This window comes from Anarhichas minor, unplaced genomic scaffold (assembly GCF_050575085.1).
Source record: "Anarhichas minor isolate MPS153535 unplaced genomic scaffold, ASM5057508v1 ptg000010l, whole genome shotgun sequence".
Lineage (NCBI taxonomy): Eukaryota > Metazoa > Chordata > Actinopteri > Perciformes > Anarhichadidae > Anarhichas > Anarhichas minor.
The window spans coordinates 18190506-18213004 of NW_027466456.1; the positions used below are offsets into that span (position 1 = coordinate 18190506).

At 41.8% G+C, this 22499-nt stretch overlaps 3 protein-coding genes across 16 annotated transcripts; 2 read left to right on the top strand and 1 right to left on the bottom strand.

The window, feature by feature from the left end:
• The first annotated feature begins 2447 nt into the window (after positions 1-2447).
• On the top strand, positions 2448-6539 carry LOC142946866 (GDP-L-fucose synthase-like). 4 transcript variants are annotated; one of them, XM_076088482.1, is made up of 11 exons: positions 2448-2584; positions 2824-2939; positions 3197-3383; positions 3460-3574; positions 3745-3873; positions 3959-4032; positions 4133-4266; positions 5128-5259; positions 5345-5424; positions 5841-5940; positions 6031-6539. In XM_076088482.1, exons 3-11 carry the CDS (start codon positions 3226-3228, stop codon positions 6084-6086), a joined length of 978 nt encoding a protein of 325 aa, XP_075944597.1. In that variant the 5' UTR covers positions 2448-2584; positions 2824-2939; positions 3197-3225; the 3' UTR covers positions 6087-6539. The 4 variants fall into 4 exon arrangements, with proteins under 4 accessions (XP_075944597.1, XP_075944595.1, XP_075944596.1 ...); XM_076088480.1 differs by having other exon boundaries at positions 3226-3383; XM_076088481.1 differs by having other exon boundaries at positions 2824-2934; positions 3226-3383.
• A 127-nt stretch (positions 6540-6666) lies between these two features.
• Positions 6667-14933, bottom strand: bmb (brambleberry). Of its 8 annotated transcripts, none has more exons than XM_076088464.1 (15): positions 14777-14887; positions 13453-13662; positions 11816-11984; positions 11039-11295; positions 10441-10569; positions 10170-10355; positions 9851-10073; positions 8938-9054; positions 8660-8839; positions 8335-8541; positions 8102-8240; positions 7607-7668; positions 7295-7419; positions 7097-7215; positions 6667-6985 (listed from the first exon to the last, which is right to left on the bottom strand). In XM_076088464.1, the coding sequence occupies exons 4-15, from the start codon at positions 11291-11293 to the stop codon at positions 6856-6858; spliced, it is 1872 nt and encodes a 623-aa protein (XP_075944579.1). In that variant the 5' UTR covers positions 11294-11295; positions 11816-11984; positions 13453-13662; positions 14777-14887; the 3' UTR covers positions 6667-6855. The 8 variants fall into 8 exon arrangements, with proteins under 8 accessions (XP_075944579.1, XP_075944578.1, XP_075944584.1 ...); XM_076088463.1 differs by having other exon boundaries at positions 11783-11984; XM_076088469.1 differs by having other exon boundaries at positions 11783-11984; positions 13607-13662; positions 14777-14863.
• A 94-nt stretch (positions 14934-15027) lies between these two features.
• On the top strand, positions 15028-21658 carry pycr3 (pyrroline-5-carboxylate reductase 3). 4 transcript variants are annotated; one of them, XM_076088475.1, is made up of 7 exons: positions 15028-15191; positions 18078-18171; positions 18267-18331; positions 19242-19421; positions 19525-19737; positions 20426-20518; positions 20656-21658. In XM_076088475.1, exons 2-7 carry the CDS (start codon positions 18084-18086, stop codon positions 20857-20859), a joined length of 843 nt encoding a protein of 280 aa, XP_075944590.1. In that variant the 5' UTR covers positions 15028-15191; positions 18078-18083; the 3' UTR covers positions 20860-21658. The 4 variants fall into 4 exon arrangements, with proteins under 4 accessions (XP_075944590.1, XP_075944587.1, XP_075944589.1 ...); XM_076088472.1 differs by having other exon boundaries at positions 15075-16043; XM_076088474.1 differs by lacking the exon at positions 15028-15191 and adding an exon at positions 15670-15807.
• Positions 21659-22499: the final 841 nt, after the last annotated feature.

The window sequence follows — 22499 nt, forward strand, 5'->3', positions numbered from 1 at the left end:
TTCCTACTGAGACACACAAAATATCCAACTGTTCAATTTCCCAAGAAGAAAACCTTCCCTTTCATCTTATGGTGCATAATTACATTATCTATTTGCATTTGCTAATCTAGTCATAGTCCTATTTGCTGTTTTTTAATTATGTGGTGATGGTCTTCTAGTGACCAAAAACGTTTGTTTTGAATTCAACATTGTGGAAAATACACTTAATATATAAAGTTAGATTGATACTAGTCTCACATACGTAGTTAGAGCCAGATGGCTCTTAGCTTAGAAAAAAGGCTTAAAGCAAATGGAAAGCTTGGTTATTAACAAAATAAATCTTGTTTATTTAGACCATACACAAAAAGAACTGTAAAATTGTTATTTATATGCTGTTACTTAGACTTGACAACCAGATGCTTGGCACAATAGCTACCTGTATTTACCATGAAGTTGGCAAGCAACCTGTGGAGAAGTCACAGCTTCTGATTGTTTGTTCACAACAACCTCATATAACTGTAACTTGCCGTTCCAGACGGATTGTCAGTCCTGCTTCATGCAGGTCTTAAATCCTAATCTGAGGTGCTGTCAGTAACCCACCTTGGTGTTTCCAGTATTCCTACCCGCTTCTCTTTGATGCCAGACGTTGAGTAGGTTGACTCTTCAAAGGTCTCCTCTTCTCTGAGGCCTTCCTCATTTCTCCTTCTGGTCCTTTTAGCAGGACATTCTGGTCCTCGGAGATTTCGTCCCTGCTCCTTTTTGTGGAGCAGTTACAGAAGGAAGTTGAGGGAGTCAACTCTTCAGAGTTCTCCTCCTCTATGAGAATCTTCTGACGACTCCAGGACTCAGACAAAGAGCTCCATCCTGCTGGATGCCCTCACTGCTACAAAGAAAAAAATCTAGTCACCAGATGCGACTGTTTCCAGATGGGTTTGTCAGTCCTGCTTCATACAGGGCTGAAATCCTAATCGGAGTCGCTGTCATCGTTCCACCTCGGCCTCTTGGCCATTACCTGCCAGAATCTCTCGCCGCTCCTCTTTCCGGAGGATCCAAGGCCAGAACTTGACCGAATGGGCTCTTTGGAACAACTCTCCTCCCTGCTCCTCTTTCAGGTTGGAAGTTGAGGGAGTCGGCTCTTCAGGGCTGTCTTCTTCCTCGATGCCTCCTTGATGCTGAGGAAGGTCCTGATGCTGAGGAGCATGATGATGATGAAGAGGGTGCTGACGCTGAGGAGGTTCCTGCTGGGGTCCTCTGAACGGTCGTAGGAAGAAGTTGTGCACCAACCGGATGAAGTCTGGAGGAGGATGTCCGTCCCATCCCGGCCAAAGCTCTGGCGGTGGAACGTCTACCAGGCCAGGACGTCTGAAGACTTCACCGTTGTCTTCAAACTCAAACTCCTCCTCTTCTTCATCCAACCAATGACGATCTTCGTCTTCTTCCTCAGACCACAGGCTCCCGTAACCAGAATCCTCTCTGTTGGTCCAGTCAGAAGTCTCATGGCCACTCCAGTCATCACTATAATCTGTCCCTTCAGCCTCATCATCGTCGTCCTTGGTTCTTTCCAGCAAAGTGCTGTTGCCAGTGGATAGCTACACATATACTAGTGAAGCATGGCATACAACATCTTGGCTGGATCACTGTATATGTACAGCTGATGCTCATGATTGTCTCGAGGATGTTGCAATCTTGTATGAGCTGGCTACAACAGATCACATGTCTCTATGATATTAAATGTTGGGAGTCTAGCTGAGTTGACCAGTTATGATAACCATGAACAAAGTTTTAATGTAGATGGGTCAAAGCTCACAGAAGATAATTTCTTGCATTACAACTCACTAACTGATAAGATCCTCAGTAATATTGTTATACCACTTGATTCAATATCCTGTTAACTGTTCTGCACTTCAATTTTAAAATAAAAGTCCCATCTTCTGCCACCCTGACATTTGAGAACATTCAAATTGCTGGACAGAAGATTTAAAATGATCTCAATTGCTTTAAACTATAGGTATTTGTAAAATGTGGTTTATTTGAAAGATTTCAACGATAAAATCATGCCATTGTATTACTTTTGCATTCATTATCATTCAAATAAAAAATTTGATAGTGTTCTTAGTCTTAGTTTTCAGGGTTTGAGATGCTAAAACATAAAATAATAAATATTATTTGAATGTATTGAAAATATATTCAAACTCAATAGCTTTTATTGAATGAAATGATACATGTCTTGAATTGAAACAAAATATTTTAAAAGGAAATAATGGACTCAAAATATGAATGTCATGTCATTGACCCGTACACATAAATGTTTCAAATTGTATCATTATGACGTGTGAGAAATGTGTATTCAGTGAAACTTTATATTTGATGCATGCTTAATGTATTTCCAGTTTGAGAATAATTGGAACGCTTCAGCGTGTCGATTTGGGGCATGAACACCAACCCAGCTGTTCGTAAATACAACTTTATTTTGAAGGTTATGACCGGAAGCTCTCTCTCCGGCACATGCAGCTCTGTCTGGTCAGGCATGGAGAGGATATGCGAGACTACATTCAACCTGGCTCTCTAGCTTTAAACCGCCTCCTTCTGTCTGTGTGGTTAACGGGTGAGAAACACCTACTTTATACATGTGTTTGGCTCCGAGTTAACGGTACTTTACTGCGCTAGGCGGAAGAAGAGTAAAAACTGTTACTTGCGATGCAGCGTTAGTTGCCACGCTCAGGTTGAATTGAACTAACAGTTAGCGTAACTCCGTTAGCTGAAAGGAATGAATACAGCGGGTACCTGCTAGCATAGCTAACATCAACTTTGGTTGATAACGTTAGCTTTTCTGGATTTGCTTAGATCAACAACACAGTGCTGTAAATACTGCTCGCCTCCAATGAGAAGCAGGAGGAAGCAACCATAGACTGAAGGGTGAAGCAGCAAACAAGTTGGCCTTTGGATACCCGAAAAGTGAGGTAAGATTAAGTTAGCTGTAGTAAGTTAGCGACTGTTTGTTATTTGAGCCTGTCTTGACCGCACTGACCAATGACGTGGCATTGACCTGCTATTTAGCAGCTGAGTCGAGCTGCAACACACCAACCTGTAGACGCTGTCAGGGAGTTTTCAGTGCCACATTAACTTATCATTACTCCTTTGTGTAATATTTACATAACCTGACTATCGCATGCAAACGCTCATATTGTGTTTTGTATTGTGCTTTCGCTCTGTTAAGTATTTTTTTGTGTGCATTGCTTTCTCTAGATGAACTGTCAGGGTGATCACTCCGCTCCATTGAGGGTGCTGGTGACAGGAGGATCCGGCTTGGTGGGCAGAGCCATACAGCATGTGGTCAAAGAGGAGGGGGGCGCCAAGGAGGGGGAAGAATGGATATTCCTCTCCTCCAAAGATGCCAACCTCATGTGAGAGAACACTTCCTCTAGCTACTACCATTATGCAAACGCACACGTTTTGGTGCTAATTGTGGCCTCTGTCCAGGAACATGGAGGAGACGAGGGCTGCGTTTGAGAAACATCGGCCAACCCACGTCATTCACCTGGCTGCTATGGTTGGGGGGCTTTTCAAGAACATGAAATACAACCTGGACTTTTGGGTATGAGGAAGTCGCGCTTCTGTTATCACTGCTGATAAGCCAGCACAGGTGTTTGGAAAGGTTGTTCGACGTGGGTTGAAAGTGGAATTTGTCGTGTTATAAACTGCTATTCATGTACTTGATTTCAGATGTTGTTTTTTGTTAAAACTGATGTGTTTTGTCCCCTCCAGAGAAACAATATCTACATCAACGATAACGTGCTGCAGGCCGCACATGAAGTTGGCACGGTCAAGGTTGTTTCCTGTCTGTCCACCTGCATCTTCCCCGATAAGACCACCTACCCTATTGATGAGACCATGGTAAAAGACCCAGTAGGTGTTCTCTTTGCTGGCGTCAGTAAATTTGTAAATGGAAACTAACTTTACTTTGTTTTCTTTGCACAAGATCCACAACGGTCCACCTCATGAGTCGAACTTTGGCTATGCCTATGCAAAGAGAATGATTGATGTTCATAACAGGTGGGAACTGATGGGTTTGTGCTGTAACGTGTTTAGTAAATGCTGCATGAATAAGACTTGTCTGTAAAACTCTGTGTGTGTGTGTGTGTGTGTTTCACAGGGCGTATTTCCAGCAGGATGGGCGTTGCTATACAGCTGTGATTCCCACTAATGTCTTTGGTCCTCATGACAACTTCAGCATTGAAGACGGCCATGTGCTGCCAGGCCTCATCCACAAAGTGTACATCGCTCAAAGTAAGTCACATTCTCTTATATAATCTAATATTTCCCTATGGATTAAAACACCTGAAAATAACCCCAATACCAAATACCTTGGTAGGGGCAACTGTGGCTCAGTGGTAGAGCAGGGCCTTCCTTCATTCAGAGGATCGGCAGTCCAATCTCAGGCTCCCTTTAGTCCATGTCGATGTGTCCTTGGGCAAGACACTTAACCCCAAATTTCTCCCGACGGTGTATGAATGATTAGAAGTTTAATTTAAGAAATTATCCAACCGAAAAACCCAGCCCAGTGTTGCTTTTCCAATGAAAGTAGCTAGCAGCAAAAGTCTCTAAATGTAGTGAGAAAGTTGCTAAGTCTGCAACACTGACAGCCACTCCCTCAAAATGATCATAAATAACGTTTACAAGCAACGTGGCTGTTGTTAGTCCTCACAGCTGTTCAGCTAGTAGCTTGTGGAAGACTCCTATGATGCGCAATGAGTACACGGGCACGGTGCCATCAGGTAGACAGGCAGGTAGCCCATCCCATCATTTTAATCAGGGAAAAATAAAATGATTGGACAGGTTTACTATTGTCTTGCAACAGCCACATGTATCCAATTTTTCTGTTTTATTCAGAGCATTTGATTTGTTGATTGCTGTCTGAATGTAAAAAGAATTTCAATCAAACAAATGTTTTAAAAATGCATTACCTATCTAAGTGTATACTTTCATACACTGAATTATTTAGTTTTAGAAAGCTTATTAAGTTGTGTTGTTACCAGTTAGTTGAAAATCAATATTTAATATAAGATTAGTAACGGCACCGATGCCAATCCTGCACATTGGACGAGCAGGGTCCATATAAATGGTGCACTTGTTTTTGTGCATGATTAGAGGAGGGGAAGCCCCTGGTGGTCTGGGGCTCCGGCACTCCCAGAAGACAGTTCATCTACTCTTTGGACCTGGCTCGTCTCTTCCTCTGGGTCTTGAGAGAGTATCCAGAGGTCGATCCAATCATTCTCTCTGGTGAGTCCTCATACACGGCATGTCCACAGTGAAAGCTGAATTAAGTTCATAGTGCTGATGTCCGTGTCGTGTCTACTGGTTCCAGTTGGAGAGGAGGATGAAGTGTCCATAAAGGAAGCAGCAGAAGCAGTTGTGCAAGCACTGGACTTTAAAGGAGGAGTGGTGGTATCCTTTTGATCATGCTAACTGATTTTTAGAGGCGTTTAACTTGGACCAGGTGGTTTACTATATATAGTCCACGTTCCAGACTTGAGGTGGTTCCAAGTTTTATTCAGCAAGGTTATCTGGATAACTTAGGAAACAACCCTCTTGGATCAGACTCCTGGCAAACAGAAAAGGTTCCATGTTTTGGTTGTGATGATCCCCGGTGTGAAAGAATGTGCTGGTGGTTTTTGATTGTTGTTGCACATCGAGTACAAATTGCAAAGACTTGCTATTTTTCTTTTTGCAGCGTTAAAATATCATGCATTTTGTAGTTAACAGACTTGTGTACAATTGTTACTATAGTCCTTTATAATCAAAGCGGCTGTTTGAAACATTTCTATATCATCAGTTCCATGTACTTAACCTTTGACCTCTAGTTTGATACCAGTAAAGCAGACGGCCAGTTCAAAAAGACAGCCAGCAATGCAAAGTTGCGCCGCTACCAGCCGGACTTCACCTTCACACCCTTCAAACAAGGTGGGACTGACTGTAAAGTACTTGGACATTACAGGAAGTATGTTTTGATTGCATCTGTCTTCACCGACTCTTCTGGCTCTGTCTTTACAGCTTTAAAGGAAACCTGCGATTGGTTTGTTACCAACTATGAATCAGCCCGGAAGTGAAAGCTATTGCAAACAAGTTGGTATGAAGTCTGTGGACCCATGGCCCGCTCTGCTGGAATAGAAGCGGTGGAAGAAACCAAGGTGGTTCATCTGCAAAGATAGATAGTTACTGAATTAAGTCAGTTTGTGTCACTTCAAGTCTGCAACACCATCTTGACTTGTTTCTCTTTAGGGTATTATGAAGCACTGTATATGTCTTTAAATATTGTGTTAATTTGAATTGTTAGACTACTTTAATTTTGTAATCTAGGTGCTGGCAAAGTTCAATATTTGCAGCAATTGTTTATTATAAATCCTTTTCAGCAATTCAATCACTGAACTACTTTAATTTGTTAATGTTTGGGAGTTTACATGATCCAGCTTTGATTTACTATTTAATGAATAGAAAGAGTTTGGTATGTATTTTTACTCTATATTGGCACTGATCAAAATAAATGTTTCATACCAATATGTCTTCAGCGTCTTGCCTGAATCTTTGAGGGCTGTGATATCATTTTTTAGGTTTTCATATTTTACAGGAAGATAAAACGGTGAATTCAGCTGTTGAGACTATTGCTGTTTGAATAGACGTACAGATGGATTCATAAGCAAAGAAATAATTTATTAACTTAAAAATGAACAGCAGGCACAACTTACAATGACATCACAATAACAGTTGATTATAGTTTTTGCAGAGAAGACCCTCTAGCAACATACACGTAGAGACAGTTAAAAAAACATGGCAATAAAAATATATTTAAAACTTCTGTAGTCTTAAAAAGTGTCGTGCTCATTTGACAACATAGGAGATGTGGACTCCTTCGTGGACTCTGCAGTACTCCTGTCCCAGCACGGCTCTCTTCTTACAGGCCTTCCCTGTTTTTGTGACCCCATTGCACAGCTGACGGCCTGATAGAGAGCTGCCGCAGTGAAAATAGGAGAGAAGGGAACGTCGTGATCACTTAATTAATAACAAGCAACAAATACATGCTTTGAGTTTTTAGGTGTGATCAGAAAGTAACAATCCTGACCTGTTGCTGACTAGTGACGGGGTCGGACTCGCACTTCGTGAGTTTGTGAATTCACGCGAGCTGTTCACTGCATCAAAAATACCTCCAAGGTTTCTTGGGGGAGTATCAGCAACCAGGGCCTATAAAATAAAAACAGTGTGAGGGCTCAAATAATTCATGAGGTACTGTAAATAGATCTTTAGTGTGACAATTGCTTACTGCTGAAAGAAACTGCAGTGGTACAAGCCTGGGAGTGGAGTGGTTGGGTGTGCCAATAAACGGCATAAACCTGGACTCTGGCATTGGCTTCCTGTGAGGACTCACTGCAGCTATGCCAAAGTTACCTGTTCACAAAGACATGAGTGCCTGAATCAACTGGGGTGTCACTTTTCACAGAATACTTTACCCCCAAAATGAACATTTGCATATCAGTTACTCACCCCGTGTTACCTTGAATTTTGTGAGGAAAACTTTCTCGCATTACATTATTTGTAAAATATTTCACTTTTAGGTACAGTACACATGTCAAACCTGATATGAAGCTGTCTTGATTCAAAAGGTCATCTTGCTCCATGAAGCAATCATTTTTACCTCTGAAAAAAAGAGAATACATCAAATAAAACCAAGTACAAAAGACAAATAGCACGACAGCACTTATTAAAACGAACACATTTCCTTTGTACAATAGTTCATTTGAAAATAGTAAGAATAAAACAATGGCGAGGTGTCGGAGCTGAAATGATTACACAATTAGTTGATAAGGAAATCAGCAACTGCTTTGATAATGAATGTTTTTTAAAGCAAAAATGCCATAAAAAAGTATTTTCTGCTTTTCTCTTTACATCAGTGTAAATTAAATATCTTTTGGACCATTCGGCTGACAAAACAAGACATTTTGAAGAAGTCACCGTGGGTTCTGGAAACCAAACAAAGCATTTAACAAAATAATGAATCAAGAAAATTGCTAGGTTTAATTCATTAGCCTTTTGCAGCATAGACAGTTTATAATGAACTCTGCAGACTCACTTCTGCGGTGTAGAGGACAGTGGATATGAGACCGGCTGCTTCATGGGCTTAACAATGTCACACGGGGCCAGTGGCAGCGGGGAGGCGGGCTTTCCTCTGATCTGGAGGCATGCCCACAACTGACTCACAAACCAGTGACCTGCACATATGGAAAAAACAAAACAACATTGGGACAGATACCTAACGAAGTTGAAGACTTTGCATTTGCCTTGTAAGCATCTTTAAGTTTGTACCCAGAGAGAGAATGAGCAGCAGCAGGCTGAGGCCGGTAAGATCCAGCGCCGGCTGCTGGTTGACCTCGGCCACTGCATTGAGAGGCACGGCGAGCAGCAGCACGGCTCGAGAGAAACCTGGACAACGCAGGAACGTCAGCAGGACTGCACACAGGACAAAGTAGCCTGTGTGTGAGACACACGTCCACATGGCTGTCAGGCTCAAACCTGAAATCACAACAAGCACAAGGGACATTTAATAAGAAATAAAATCTTAACCAAATTTAAATAGTTTTAGGACATCTCAAACAAACGTGGTCACTGCACTGTGGGTGTGACGTCTCACCTGCCCAGCCAAGGTAGCCCTGGATCATGTGGAGCCTCTCCTCAATGCGGCTCTGCATGTTATCCAGGAAGAGCAGCGTGGCTCCAAGGGTGCTGTTCATGCGCTCCAGTTTGTTCATCAGGTCAGTGTAGTACTGAGAGGTCTGGTCCTGGTACTGCAGAAGCTCAGACATACTGTGGTCTGATCAGCCACAGGCACAGGGGAAAGAAATGCATATTCAAGACGACACTTATTTCAACAGAAAGTTCTAATTGTGTGACGAATTTAGATTTGATTACCAATTTTTTGGTGGATGTCCTGAGCTTGGTGTCTGACATCTGCGAGGTCTTTAACAATGGCCTTGTGGCTGTCCTGCACCTCCGAGCCTTGGATCTGCAGATGCTCACTCACATTCTCTAAAAGCGGACAGCGAGGCAGGCAGAAGGGAATAAATATCCATTTAATACTACAGGATGTGACATTAGAAGATATTCGGTTTGAAGGGGCAGAGTAAACCTTTCAAAAACCCATTCTGAACACGAAACTGTCATAAAGTCTCCTTGTAAATAAATGAGGATGTTTAGCAGCTTGAGACATCAAATCAATCTCTTATTTCTGACTGTAGAACATGTAAACAAGAGGACTAAGTATTTAGTGACCACGTAGACATTTTCTTAGACACATTAGCTGTTCGAGGCTAATGTGATGCTAATACAACATTGTATGGAGTGCGAAATAACTGGTAATTGATGCATTTCATTGGTTTTACTTAGACACCTGTGGGCTCTATATGTTTAGTAGATTACCAAGTTGTACTGTAGGGACCTAATGTTGCTCTTTAACTGGTAATACTTAGTTTCTTCCTGGCGTGGGAGACACAATAATGAATGACGGCTAACAACGACAGCTCCAGTTCTCTATTAATGTTATTGTACGAGCAGGTCAATCATTCATTACGTTTAGAAAATAATTACATTTGTATCCATCAAATCAATAATAATAATTTAAAAAAAGTTGTATTATCTAATAAAGTAAAGCATGTGCTCTCAAATACTAAGAGTGCAACCTCAGCAATGTAAAGCACGTATGCAGGTGCACATTTTGGTATGTCGACACTTCATACAGTCAGAACTGTGCTTGTCAAAAGTAACTCTGTGCTGAATATACCTAATGCTAAATATTTCTCAGTGTGAAATACATGCGAGCGCTCACCCACTCTCTTTGTGATGCCCTGAATGAGCTGGGCCACCAATTCCTGTCCAGAGGCGATTAGGGCTTTTTCCTGGCCCAGGCGCTCCAGGTTGTCCCTCAGTGAACTCTCCATTTGCCCCTGGCCCTCGAACAGTTTCCCCTGTTGGGCCTGCAGAGCACTGTGGCCGTCCAACAGCTTGTCCAAGGAGGCGGCAGTCAGTTCCTTCAGCTCCAGCTGGCCCTCCTGTTAGAAAACAGGATTTTTTTTAAAAAGCATAATCAAACTGGCATCCTATGCACATAAAGATGACAAAGCAAAAAATGATAAATGGAAATCTACCTTCAGTTCCGTCATTGCATCTAGTTGGCTAGTGGCCGTGGAGATGAGAGCGTTCACAGTTTGCTCCGCTCTGCGCCGGAAGAGCTGCTGCCGCGTGGCGTAACAAACGGAGCGCGCCCTGTTGCTCACTATGTGGTAAGCATTCCATGTGTCCGAGTCCATGTCTGCTGTACACTCTCTTATGGTCTGAAACATCACAATGAGATAGCGCCAGAAAGACCCACAGCACATTGTTTTGATTTTAAAATATAAGGATAACTTTATTTCTTACCATTTGCTCCGTACATGGGTAGGTCCGGCGCCCCTCAGTCTCGGCCTGGCAGTTAAACAGTACGACCCCAAGCTTCGCCAGCTGCTCCTCCGGGAGGCTTTCACAGCTCGCCTTCAGCTGGGCAACCACCTACAACGGAGCGCAGCGCTTTATTACAATGTCAAGGTAAAAAAAACAGTGGAGGTGTACTAAAGTGACAGAGCTGTGAGCACTGTCATCATTGGATGAAGACGTCCAAACGCCTTTACAGCAGTGTTTCTCAAATTTTCTGGACTGCAATTTAATTTTCCATCACAAAACATCTTGTGAGAGCTCTCAGGTTGTCATGTGATTGGGAGTTTTTAGCTAAAATTGTGATAGACTTCAAAACATTAGCTGGATCTTTGGGTGTTTTGGACCGTTTGTCGGTCAAAACGAGCAATTTGAAGACATCATCTCAGGCTTTAGGAAATTGTGATGAGAATTTTCCACTATTTTTGGACTTTTTTAATCAAGGAATTCATTGTTAGATTCACCACTGAATAAAAAAAAGAGAACAGGTTATTTGCATAAGTGACTAAGTGGATTCTCAGCCAAAGACCCTAAATTCCTCGTTTACCCTGTAATGACAGCTGTCTAATGGGCTGAGCTCCATCAGCTTTGACTCAGCCAAAAACCTCTCATCTGCAGTGGTCATCTCAAACCGGGCATCCTTTGCAAGAAGTGTTGGGACTTCTGCTGCTGGTGTAGGAGGCGGTGCTGCTGGTGGAGGGGCCTCCTTTCCTCTCAGCCACTCAAACAACCCGTTGACTGCAGGACAGGCCAGCGTGCAGATCAGCAGGAAGTACAGGCGGTGGATCAGGAGATGGCCCATGTCTGGAGCATAACACAATAAGAACCCATCATCAATTCATCCCTTAAATATTTTAATGGCAAGAGATTTACAACATTAAAACAGCACAAAAGAAAAATCATTCACGTATAGTCCTGGATTCATTTCAAGCTCGGTTCAGATGTCTTTTATAAAGTCCAATTTCCCCCCATTTTCTTAAAGGTGAGCTACTTCAAGATATCCGTCAGTTTTTTGATTACGGAAATGTATTCAATAAGTAGTGCATCTGTTCATGGGCTACGGGAGCCATTTCACCTAATTCCTCATATTAGCTTTTTCACTATTAATATTAAGTTAACAAAATATTGCATGCTTCTTATTACACTCTCTCTTGAGAGAAATTAGAGATTAAGTGCCTGCCAAACAACTCAGCGGAACTTTTTAGCATTTGTTGAATTTTGTTCTTGAATTTGTTCTTGTTATCTCTTTAGGCTATGTACGATGGATTTCTCAATAAGGTTATTTACTAACTTTTCAGAAAAGTCTCTACAACAAGTTTCCTACTGATAAAGGCAGGGCGGTGCAGAGGACTCGGAGCTGGAGTGATGTGATCCACTATCTTGGAGGCTATAATTGATATCTTCTGGGTCCAGGCTACAAGGCTAATGACACCAATGACTCTCTCCAGGAAAAGACGGGGCCCTGTATGCAGCTAGCCTTCTCAATTCCTGTCCTGATAGTTTATAGAAAAAGAAAAAGAAAGGTGAGGCTGCGAAGAAACAATAGTAAACCTCCAAACTTAACATACATTCCTGGTCAGCCTGTCCAAATGAATTGGGCAAAGACAGCTTTAACCACATTAAACTTAGCTTTATTAAATATCAGGTCTCTGTCAGGAAAAACATTTTTAATCAATGATTTTATTGTTCGGCACAAACTGGACATTTTGTTTTTAACTGAAACATGGTTAAATCAAGATAACAGTGCAGCTGTTCTTATTGAATCAACACCTCACAACTTCAGTTTCATGAGTGAAACAAGAGCGCGTAAGAAAGGAGGTGGAGTTGCTATTTTATTTAATGATTCTATTCAATGCAAGCAGATGTCCTTTGGTCATTTTGAATATGTGGCTCTGAATTCCACTCAAGCTTTATTCCTAAACATTTACAGACCGCCTAAATACTGTGCAACCTTCTTTGATGAGTTTACTGAACTGCTGTCTATAATCTGTATTGATTTTGACTGTGTTGTTATTGTTGGCGATTTTAATATCCATGTTGATAATCCCCAGGACAGAGGGTCTATAGAACTATGTGGTGTCCTTGATAACTATGGTCTGACTCAGCATGTGACAGGATCCACACACAACAGGGGGCACACTCTGGACCTAATCATCACCAAAGGTGTAAACATTTCCAAGGTCGCTGTGACTGATGTTGCACTCTCTGATCATTTCTGTGTTTTCTTTGAGAGTGCAATCTCCTTGCACTCAAGGCAGTCCTTCTCTGACATCACAACCAAAAACAATAACAATACACGCGCCTTATTTGCTACCGTCGACAGGCTAACAAACCCTCCAGTGTCGGTAGCTGCTGAGCTCCAATCCACCTGCAGAATTTCAGTCTTAGTATTACTAGATCTCAGTGCTGCATTCGACACGGTCGACCATGACATACTCCTAGAAAGACTAAAAATCTGGGTGGGACTTTCTGGCACAGCACTTAACTGGTTTGAATCCTACTTGAAGGACAGAGAATACTTTGTGTCTGTAGCTAATTACACATCACAGCTGACTAAAATGACATGTGATGTTCCCAATACTGGGGCCTCTTCTGTTCAACATCTACATGCTTCCACTAGCTCAGATTATGGAAAACAACAAAGTGTGTTATCATAATTATGCAGACGACACACACATCTACATAACTATGTCACCAGGGGACTATAATCCCATACAAGGGCTGGGTAACTGCATTGAACAAATCAACAACTGGATGTGCCAGAATTTTCTTCAATTAAACAAAGATAAAACAGAAGTAATTGTTTTTGGTACCAAGGACGAACGATTGAAAATCACCGCTCGGCTTCAATCACTGATGTTAAAACCCACAAACCAAGCCAGAAATCTAGGTGTAGTTATGGATTCAGACCTCAACCTGAACAGCCAAATCAAGACAATTACAAACTCAGCCTACTATCACCTGAAGAATATATCAAGGATTAGAGGACTTATGTCTCAACAGGATTTGGAAAAACTTGTCCATGCATTCATCTTCAGCAGACTGGACTACTGTAACGGTGTGTTTACAGGTCTCTGTAAAAAGTCAGTCAGAAAGCTGCAGCTCGAGTCCTCACTAAGACCAGGAGGGTGGATCACATCACTCCAGTTCTGAGGTCTTTGCACTGGCTTCCTGTCAAACAAAGAATTGACTTTAAAATCCTGCTGTTGGTTTACAAAGCACTGACTGGTTTACGGCCAAAATACATCTCTGATGTGCTGCTACCTTATGAACCATCCCGACCCCTTAGGTCGTCTGGGACCGGTCTACTTTCTGTTCCCAGAGTCAGAACTAAACATGGAGAAGCAGCGTTCAGTTTTTCTGCTCCACATATCTGGAACAAAGTCCCAGAAAGCTGCAGGTCTGCTGAGACCCTCAGCTCCTTTAAATCAAGATTGAAGACTTTTGTTTGCTGCTGCCTTTAATTGAACCAGATTCAATTAATATATTAATCAATTTCCTGCATTTCACTACTGTATTTTATTTCTTACACTGTTTTTTAATGTTTCAATGAATGTTCTTAAATCTCCTTTTGCCTTATGTTTTGATGCTTTTAATGGTTTTATGTGAAGCACTTTGAATTACCTTGTTGTTGAAATGTGCTATACAAATAAACTTGCCTTACATCGTGCAAGTGCCTGATTTACTTTTATCACTATCTGACATCTAATTAAGATAACTTTATTAAATTCAGACTTAACTTCCGGGAGAGGTTGTAATGTCTTTAAAATGTCCATATTTTAAGAAGATCGCGACAACAACAGGGACAATATGTTTGACAATGTATATGCAGCATTGCTATTATATACGTTAAATGGATGCACGGGGTATTTTGAGCCCATGCACAGTGAGCATAACTGCATGCATGCTGCCAATAATGAAGACTTTCATTCATACGTCTGAATGAAGACCACACCGAGGCTTTGCCCGGGCATGTCTGCTCTGCTGCACTGGCGCTCCAATACCACCTGCTGTGTGGACCACTACAACATCATTTACGCATGAAGAAAATACAAAGTTACATTACTAAAGATGAATAGACGCCACGATTAGGGGGAAACGAAATTTTAAATCAACATTCCCGTCTGTTTTAAGCACCGGGAGCCCATCACGATGCCTTCTTCTGATTAAGGTAGCTAAAAACTATGATACACTATATGCGAGTAAAATAATTATAAATTAACTACCTTGCTTTTCTATGCACGCTGGATTAAATGCACATTTTAAACATTGCTAAATCATGTACCTGTTCTTAAATTGTGCAGGTCCTTGTGGCTGCTGGCTCCCTCTCACAGCTGTTCAAAATTACATCTGATTGTTTTGTGGTCCAACACTTCACCGCCCCACGGATGTATAAGGACACAGCCAATGGGATTAGTCGCATTGTTTTGGGGTGGGCGGACATGGGGTGTGTTAGATTTATACCACGGCTGAAACGGAGTGTTCGTGTGCGGAATCATGTGTGTGTGTTGTTAGGTTGAAAACGTCTAAAGCACCGCCCACCTGGTGCAGCAGCACAGGCGCATAAAAGGACCCCACCGATAGTTCACTTTATACAACTGGTTGGTTCGCTGGATGCTCCGGCCGGTGAGACAGTCAAATTAAACTACAATTTGATTTTTGCTAAACGTTGGACGTCAGCCATTCTGAAAACACCTCAGGTGAATAAATACCCTACCGACAATGTTAGCCGGTGTTATTCACAACATCGCCTGACATCGTGTGTATGTCACTCCGTGATATTTTATGGTTGTCCAGTCAACAAGTAACACGTGCATTGTATTGCTGATCTAATCTGTGCTGGATTATTGTGTTGCTAGCAAGATGCAGCATCAGGGCTGGTTTTCTGCTATCGTGGTTTTTTTAAACACAGGATTTTAACATTTTATCGACTCGCTTTTTACGCTAAATACTGCTAACATTTATGCTAGCAGCAGCACCGCTCTGCCCCTGTCTCATCAAGACATGCTAGCACCTCATTAGCATCCCCGCTGTGTGGATATTTCACTACCGTTGGGCTAACGTTTGCTAGCCGTCGAGCTAGCCGGGGCTACATTGCCACAACAATGGACGACTCTGGCATCAAGAAGCAGAACTGGGACGTGAAGGAGACGGAGTTATTCCTGGAGATCCTCAAGGAGCTGGACATGAAGAAATGCTTGGATGGAAGGAAAGTGAGGAATAACAAGCTGTTCAAGGTGGCACACCGGAGAATGACAGCGGCCGGTTACCACAGATCCGTGGACCAATTGAAGTTTCGCTGGAAACTTCTCAAAAGTGCGTATTACAAGTGTAAAAGAGAGCCCGACTCTCCGGCACCGACCAAAATACAGGGCTGGTGGCGTTATGAAAAGACGATGACAGCCATCATGGAGTCCAGACACCCCTTGGTCGGAGCCGGAGTTAACTCTGACAGGAACGATGAAGTGACGGAGGACTCGGACGGAGACGCGTCGATGCTGCACTGGCCGCAGCCCTGCCCGGACAATTCCACCCAGAGCCTGGGTTTAATTGTAGGGGTGATGCCGTGGATGCGACGTCGTCTTGTCATTAGATCATAACCGTGATTTCATTTCTTCCATGTGTTGTCTAGAGATGCATGCATTCATTACCCAACCGTGAACATGTCTCTGGGTTGTTCTGATACACAGGCATGTACTCTGTACGCCTATTTAATACTAACGCAGTCAAATAGAAGAGTCCTGCATGCAATCCTACATGGTTATAGTGTTAGACAGGTGTGGATTCAACTTTATGGTCATTATGTGTCTGTGAGGGGATGTTGATTATATTTTGCTATAGTGAGAGATGTTACTAATAGCCTGTCCACTCTATTTATGTCAATAAGAGTAGAATAAATGTTCTATAACACAGTATGATGCGAAAAGAGTGTTTAATTCATTATTTAAACAGGTGATCTAATGAAAACGAATGCATATAATTTCACATAGTTTAGATATATAATTTACATTGGTTCTATATTAACGTAAACATTCACAGGTGCCACTCAAAATGCTTGAATAGATTAGAGAAGATGGAATTAAATTCCTACAACCTCCAAAATGACTATAAATTTAACAACCATGTTAACAAAAACTGAACATTATACATGCATGTCTATTGTATTTAACTGCATTAGTTTTATCTTGGACCGAATACACGGACAACTTTGCGTAGTCGGTCTCAAAAAGGAATGTGAAAAATAACTGCCTCAGCAACATATAGGCAGACTACTCTGGGACGTATGTTTCTGGCACCGTACGTGGACGGACATTCTCTTGAAGAATCTCTTTAGGTGTGTGTGTGGAATTTCCTCCGCTGTCATTTTGCTGCTTGATGGTTTTCTTAGAAGTGGAAAATGGTGAGAGATGCTGAGAAAAATAGCAACTCTTCACATTTGACGAGTGAGCACACATGCTTGGGATATCACCGTAACAAATGATCGGCTATCAAAGTAGTTCTTGATACATATTTTCTGTTAACATGATCCGTTCTCTGCATACTGTAGATGCGTTTGAAATAATGTGAGTACTTCCGGCTTTTAGCAGCAACATGCTTTCTGAAATCATCGGGTTACAAAATCAGGAGACAAATCAGATTTACAAGCAAACTTGCCGCCTTCTCTGCTGCAGTAACCGGCTTTCTCGTCCCTGTAAAATCTGATCTGGATTAAAGATGCAGTTGCATGACAAAAAGACCCAGGACATGTTATGGGGGGTTCGGGGGGGAAATCTAATTACTGACCAAATGTCCACCAGGATTTTATGTTACCTGATTTCTCCTCTGGCCTTCTGATGGGACACAAGAGTCACAAAAGGTTATACGGCACACTGTTACTGTTAACAAGCTAGACTGTGCACACTGTTGACAGTTTGTCTCAGTGGTCTGTCAAATTCTCCCTTAAACATGTCGGTACATTTAATAAACATATAACTGATTTTAAAGAAAATATACCCGTTTAAGGCATTGCTTTTAGTTAATAAGATTTTTATCATATATGATGGATTTACTTTATCGCTGCACATTTTGGTGATGTATTCAAAATGCTTGTTTGATTTGACAAACAGTCCAAAACCCAAAGATGTCCGTCGATTAATTGACTAATATTTGCAGATTTAATTTTCTTATTGTGTGTGTGTGTGTGTGTGTGTGTGTGTGTGTGTGTGTGTGTGTGTGTGTGTGTGTGTGTGTGTGTGTGTGTGTGTGTGTGTGTGTGTGTGTGTGTGTGTGTGTGTGTGTGTGTGTGTGTGTGTGTGTGTGTGTGTGTGTGTGTGTGTGTGTGTGTGTGTGTGTGTGTGTGTGTGTGTGTGTGTGTGTGTGTGTGTGTGTGTGTGTGTGTGTGTGTGTGTGTGTGTGTGTGTGTGTGTGTGTGTGTGTGTGTGTGTGTGTGTGTGTGTGTGTGTGTGTGTGAGATACCATTCTCACTGTGTCATGATAGCATTGTGTTCTAGGTCATCCTGTGCTTTACATACCCATAGTTTTTTGGTAATAATGATGTCGCCTGTTGTTAATGTTTCCACTCAAATCTGTTCTCTCCTTTTCTTCAGATCAAAATGGACCCTGAGGTGGACTCGCAGCCGAATATTGGTTTCATTGGTGCAGGGAACATGGCCTTCGGCATCGCAAAGGGCATCTTGTCTGGTGAGTCGAGAGAGAGAGAGAGGGGAAGTCGTTGAAACGGAGCAGAGAGGTTCTAAATAAAGCGGTTAACGGTCTCTTGTGTGTTCCCATTATAGGAGATGTTCCTCCTGTAAACCTCAAAGTGAGCGCACCATCCTCCAGGAACCTGGGCCGCTTTCAGGTACTTTTTCCCTGCTTTACTTCTCTGTCAGTGTCGGTAGGATGGGGTGGTTTGCAGGACGGTGAGCAGTCGTAGTTGGGATCATAGTTACTGTTTGTAAGATCAGGTTACTCGTTAATGGATGTTCGACCTGCAAACCAATCCATTTTATGCTGATCTTCTGTTCTGATGCTCAGTCCTGCGGGTGTCAAGTTTTTATTTTTTTATTTTTTTTATATGTGCATATAATACAGTAATTCCAGGGTACAAATGAATACCTCCTGTGCAGGAATTAGCAATTCATGTTCTCAAATTAGAAACTTGTGTGCACAAGTTAAAAGAACGTAATATTCTGTCATCAAATAGATTTACATTTACAGGGTTTAAGCAACATTAAGCTTAGGTGGCAAAACAAAAGTGTAACAAGGTGACATTTTACGTTAGCTTGTCCATAATCAAAATATATAAGATTTATAATTAAAAACAGAGCGAAGCAGCAAGTCTTAACTGTGGCGAAGCGAGAACCAGATGATGTTTTTGCTTGTAAAATGAAACTGTTATCAAAATAGCTTCCAATTGATTTTCAGTCAACTTAACATTTATTTAACTAAACATTTCAGCTCTCACACACATGCTATTTGGATAAGCTAACTTTAGTGTTTTGCGCTGCATCACATAGCGGCATGTGTGCACCTGATAGCTGCCACGCTCCAGTCATAGCTGACCAGTATCGCTGAAACAAGCATAACTGTATTTGACATGAATTAGTGTCAAATTGAGACTGTGATGCACAAATGATCCAACCTGTGGCATATACAACAAGGTGAACTGTTTATTCTTCCTGACCCGTGGACATGGATTGACTTTGTGTACGTGTGTCTACATGCTGGTGGACATGTGGGTCAGTAACATCCCTTCCATTGGCTTTCAGGAGCTCGGGATTGCCGTCACTCACTCCAACATAGAGGTGGTCTGCGGGTCAGATGTGGTTTTTGTAGCAGTCAAACCTCACCTGGTTCCACCAGTTCTCAATGAGATTTCCCTCCACGTCACTCACCGACACATTATTGTGTCTGTAGCGGCAGGAGTAACGCTGACAACGTTGGAGGAGGTGAGAGCCGGCGTGTAATGGTTTTTCAAACAAAAATGGGGGTTTTCGTGGTGGTCTCGAGATGAGTAATATATATATTTCTTTTCTCTCTTTCAATTCCAAGCTCCTGCCAGAGAATTCAGTTGTCATCAGGCTTATGCCGAATCTCCCGTGTTTGGTTCAGGAAGGGGCTCTCCTGTTTTCTCGGGGATCCCATGCAAGGCCGGAGGACGGAGCGCTGCTTCACTCTTTGTTGCACCGCTGTGGTTTGGTGGAGGAGGGACCCGAGGCCTGGATCGACATCCACACCGGACTCAGCGGGAGCGGAGTCGCTTTTGTGAGTGTCCCAGGATTGTATGGTTTGTTTAGAAGGAAGGATTGTGTAATTGCTTGATGACTTTTTTTTAATAAGACTACCTCATAGCAAAGAAGTTAATGTTGATTGATGATTAGATTCAAGCCTGTAATTTAATTAAGTTAAAATGAAAGAAAACAGTGAAACCTGTAATTCTTCTAACCTTTTATTAAAACAGAGAAAGGTACTGTTTTAGATTTCTGTTTTCCTACCTTCATTGTTCAAACTGTTTTGAACTCATTTCACTACAACATGAAAGTCAACTTGTAGATAATACATAATCACAATCAATCTCAGGTCTGCTTTTATTGTCAATGTACATCAAAGGTCCGTTTCCGACACAATGCAACCACTGTACTCTGAGACCCATTACTTCCAATCACTTGTGCCGCGCCGCCACAGCTTTTTGCTACATTGGATGCTGCACGCTGTGATGTGCGGCGAGCACATCTCAAACCCTGTCGGGTCTTGAGCTGCTCTCTTCCACCAGGGAATTACGCTTATGTAAAGCTGTATTGTTGTCCAGGTGGAAACGGCTTAAACACGCTGTACAGTGCCAGAAATAAGCTTATATGATATTGAGTAAATAGTTTACTCTGCAGTAATGCACGTCATCAACACTTGCGTGTGTGTTTTATTTGATTGTGATGCGTGTGATCCCTCTCTGCAGGTGTATCTGTTTGCTGAAGCGCTGGCAGAAGGAGCTGTTAAAATGGGAATGCCAAGTGCTCTGGCACACAGCATCGCATCCCAAACTGTTCTGGTCAGTTTTACCGTGCTTTTGTTTCACTCTAGCAACTTTAATATTTTTTTTTTTAAGAATACTATGTTTCATGTGTGCCAGCACAGTATTTTGAATACACCAGGATTAAATCTAGTCTCTGTTCCATCTGTCCGCAGGGTGCTGGGAGATTGTTGCGCGAGTCCGGGAAGCATCCAGCGCAGCTCCGCGCTGAGGTCTGCACCCCGGGAGGAACAACCATCTACGGGCTTCACACCCTGGAACAGGGCGGTGTGAGAGCAGCCACCATGAGCGCCGTGGAATCTGCCACCGAGAGAGCCAGGGAGCTCGGCCAAAAGTCGGCAGCGGGATCCAGGAAATGACAGCTGCTGTTTGCCTTTTTCATAACTACTCAATGGACTTAATTCAAGCCTTACAACACGCTGACTTTTAGGTTCAAGGTCCCCATGGAACACAGAGACAAAGCAGGACTGGTCACTTTTTTTTTTTTTTTTTTTTTTTTTGGATTTCACTTTCTCCACTTTATTCTCTGTCTTTTCATCTTTCATGTCTTTGAGGAGAGGGATTTGTTGTGAACAAAAAGGAAATGTTGGCTCAATCTTTGACACTGACAAGTAAATTATTTGAACATGACCTTGTGGTTTTCTTTTGAGAGAATTGGCTACTTTCACATGCACATCAATAATCCAATATCTAATGCTAGTAATGTGGGACCAGAATTAGATTTCTGTTGTGGATGATATGGTAATCACAATTAGATGAACTGTACCACATTTATTGAAGGCCATGTTGTCCTGTGAGTTTGAACACTGATGTCGTAGAGAGTCTCGTGAACTTTATCAAACTGTACTCTCTAGCGTTCACAGTCCAAGAAGCAACTTTTCTCGTAATGCCTTACTAGCCATGGTTGGATGATGTGGAGTACAGAATGATGGTAATATGTGTGAATGTATTTAGTTCTATTAAAAAAATAGTTTGTCAAATGAAGCGTGCAGTAAACCTAAATTTGGGGTGATTGAAGACTGACTGGTTGTGCAGCTGTCCCAGGCATAGTTAACATCTACTTGCTGGCTTTGTGTATAACAGTGTTGAGATAAATAGTCATGATGCATGATTCCAAGTATGTTCAATGGGTTTTCATAAAGTGTCCTGTGTATCAGCTCTCATCGTGTGGTGCCTTAGTCTGAGTTAAGTTGAGGTCTTGCAATCAGAAAGCGGTGGATGTGTGTGATGAATGTATCTGGAACCCGTTTGATGGTGGATTAAGTCATTTTTCAAGCAAAAAGAACACGAGTTTGCGGTCTCGTGCTTCTCAATGGTTTTGATTTTCTGCTTTTCTCAGTTTTATATCATAAATTTGATATTTTGGGGTTTGGCATTGTTGGTTGCAGAAAAGCAATTTCCCCCTCTTATATATACAGTCTATGATTTCACTTTGGGCTTCAAGAAACTTTAACTGATCAAACAATTAAAACGATTTATCCAGAAAATGATTGGCATATTACCTGATGATGAGAATAACCCTGCATCTCACCTCAAAGACCGTTGCAGTTGTGTAGCGTTTATCGCCCATCGTGAACTTCCGCAGATGGAAATCTGAAAACCACGTGACTTAAATGAAATCTCCAAAACTGCTGCTGAATCTGCTATAACTTCACTGGCTTTTATAGTATTCTATAGAGAACAGTCACACTCTACTTTCTGTTTCAAGAGAACAAATGATGGGCTGAAAGCACTGTACTGTACTTAAGTACAATTTTAATGTACATTTTTCTCAGTTTTTAAGATTTGATGTAGCTTTAAACTTCTAGTGTTGTACTTTTTGACCACTACATTTATTTGACCACATTAGTTACTTTGCTGATTCAGATTATCACTACAAAATGCAACTAAGAAATTATGATACATTATTATAGAGCAACATTTAAGTGATATACACAATAATGCATCACTATTTGTAATGATATAATATAAATTACTTAATACTTCTGTATTTTAACTT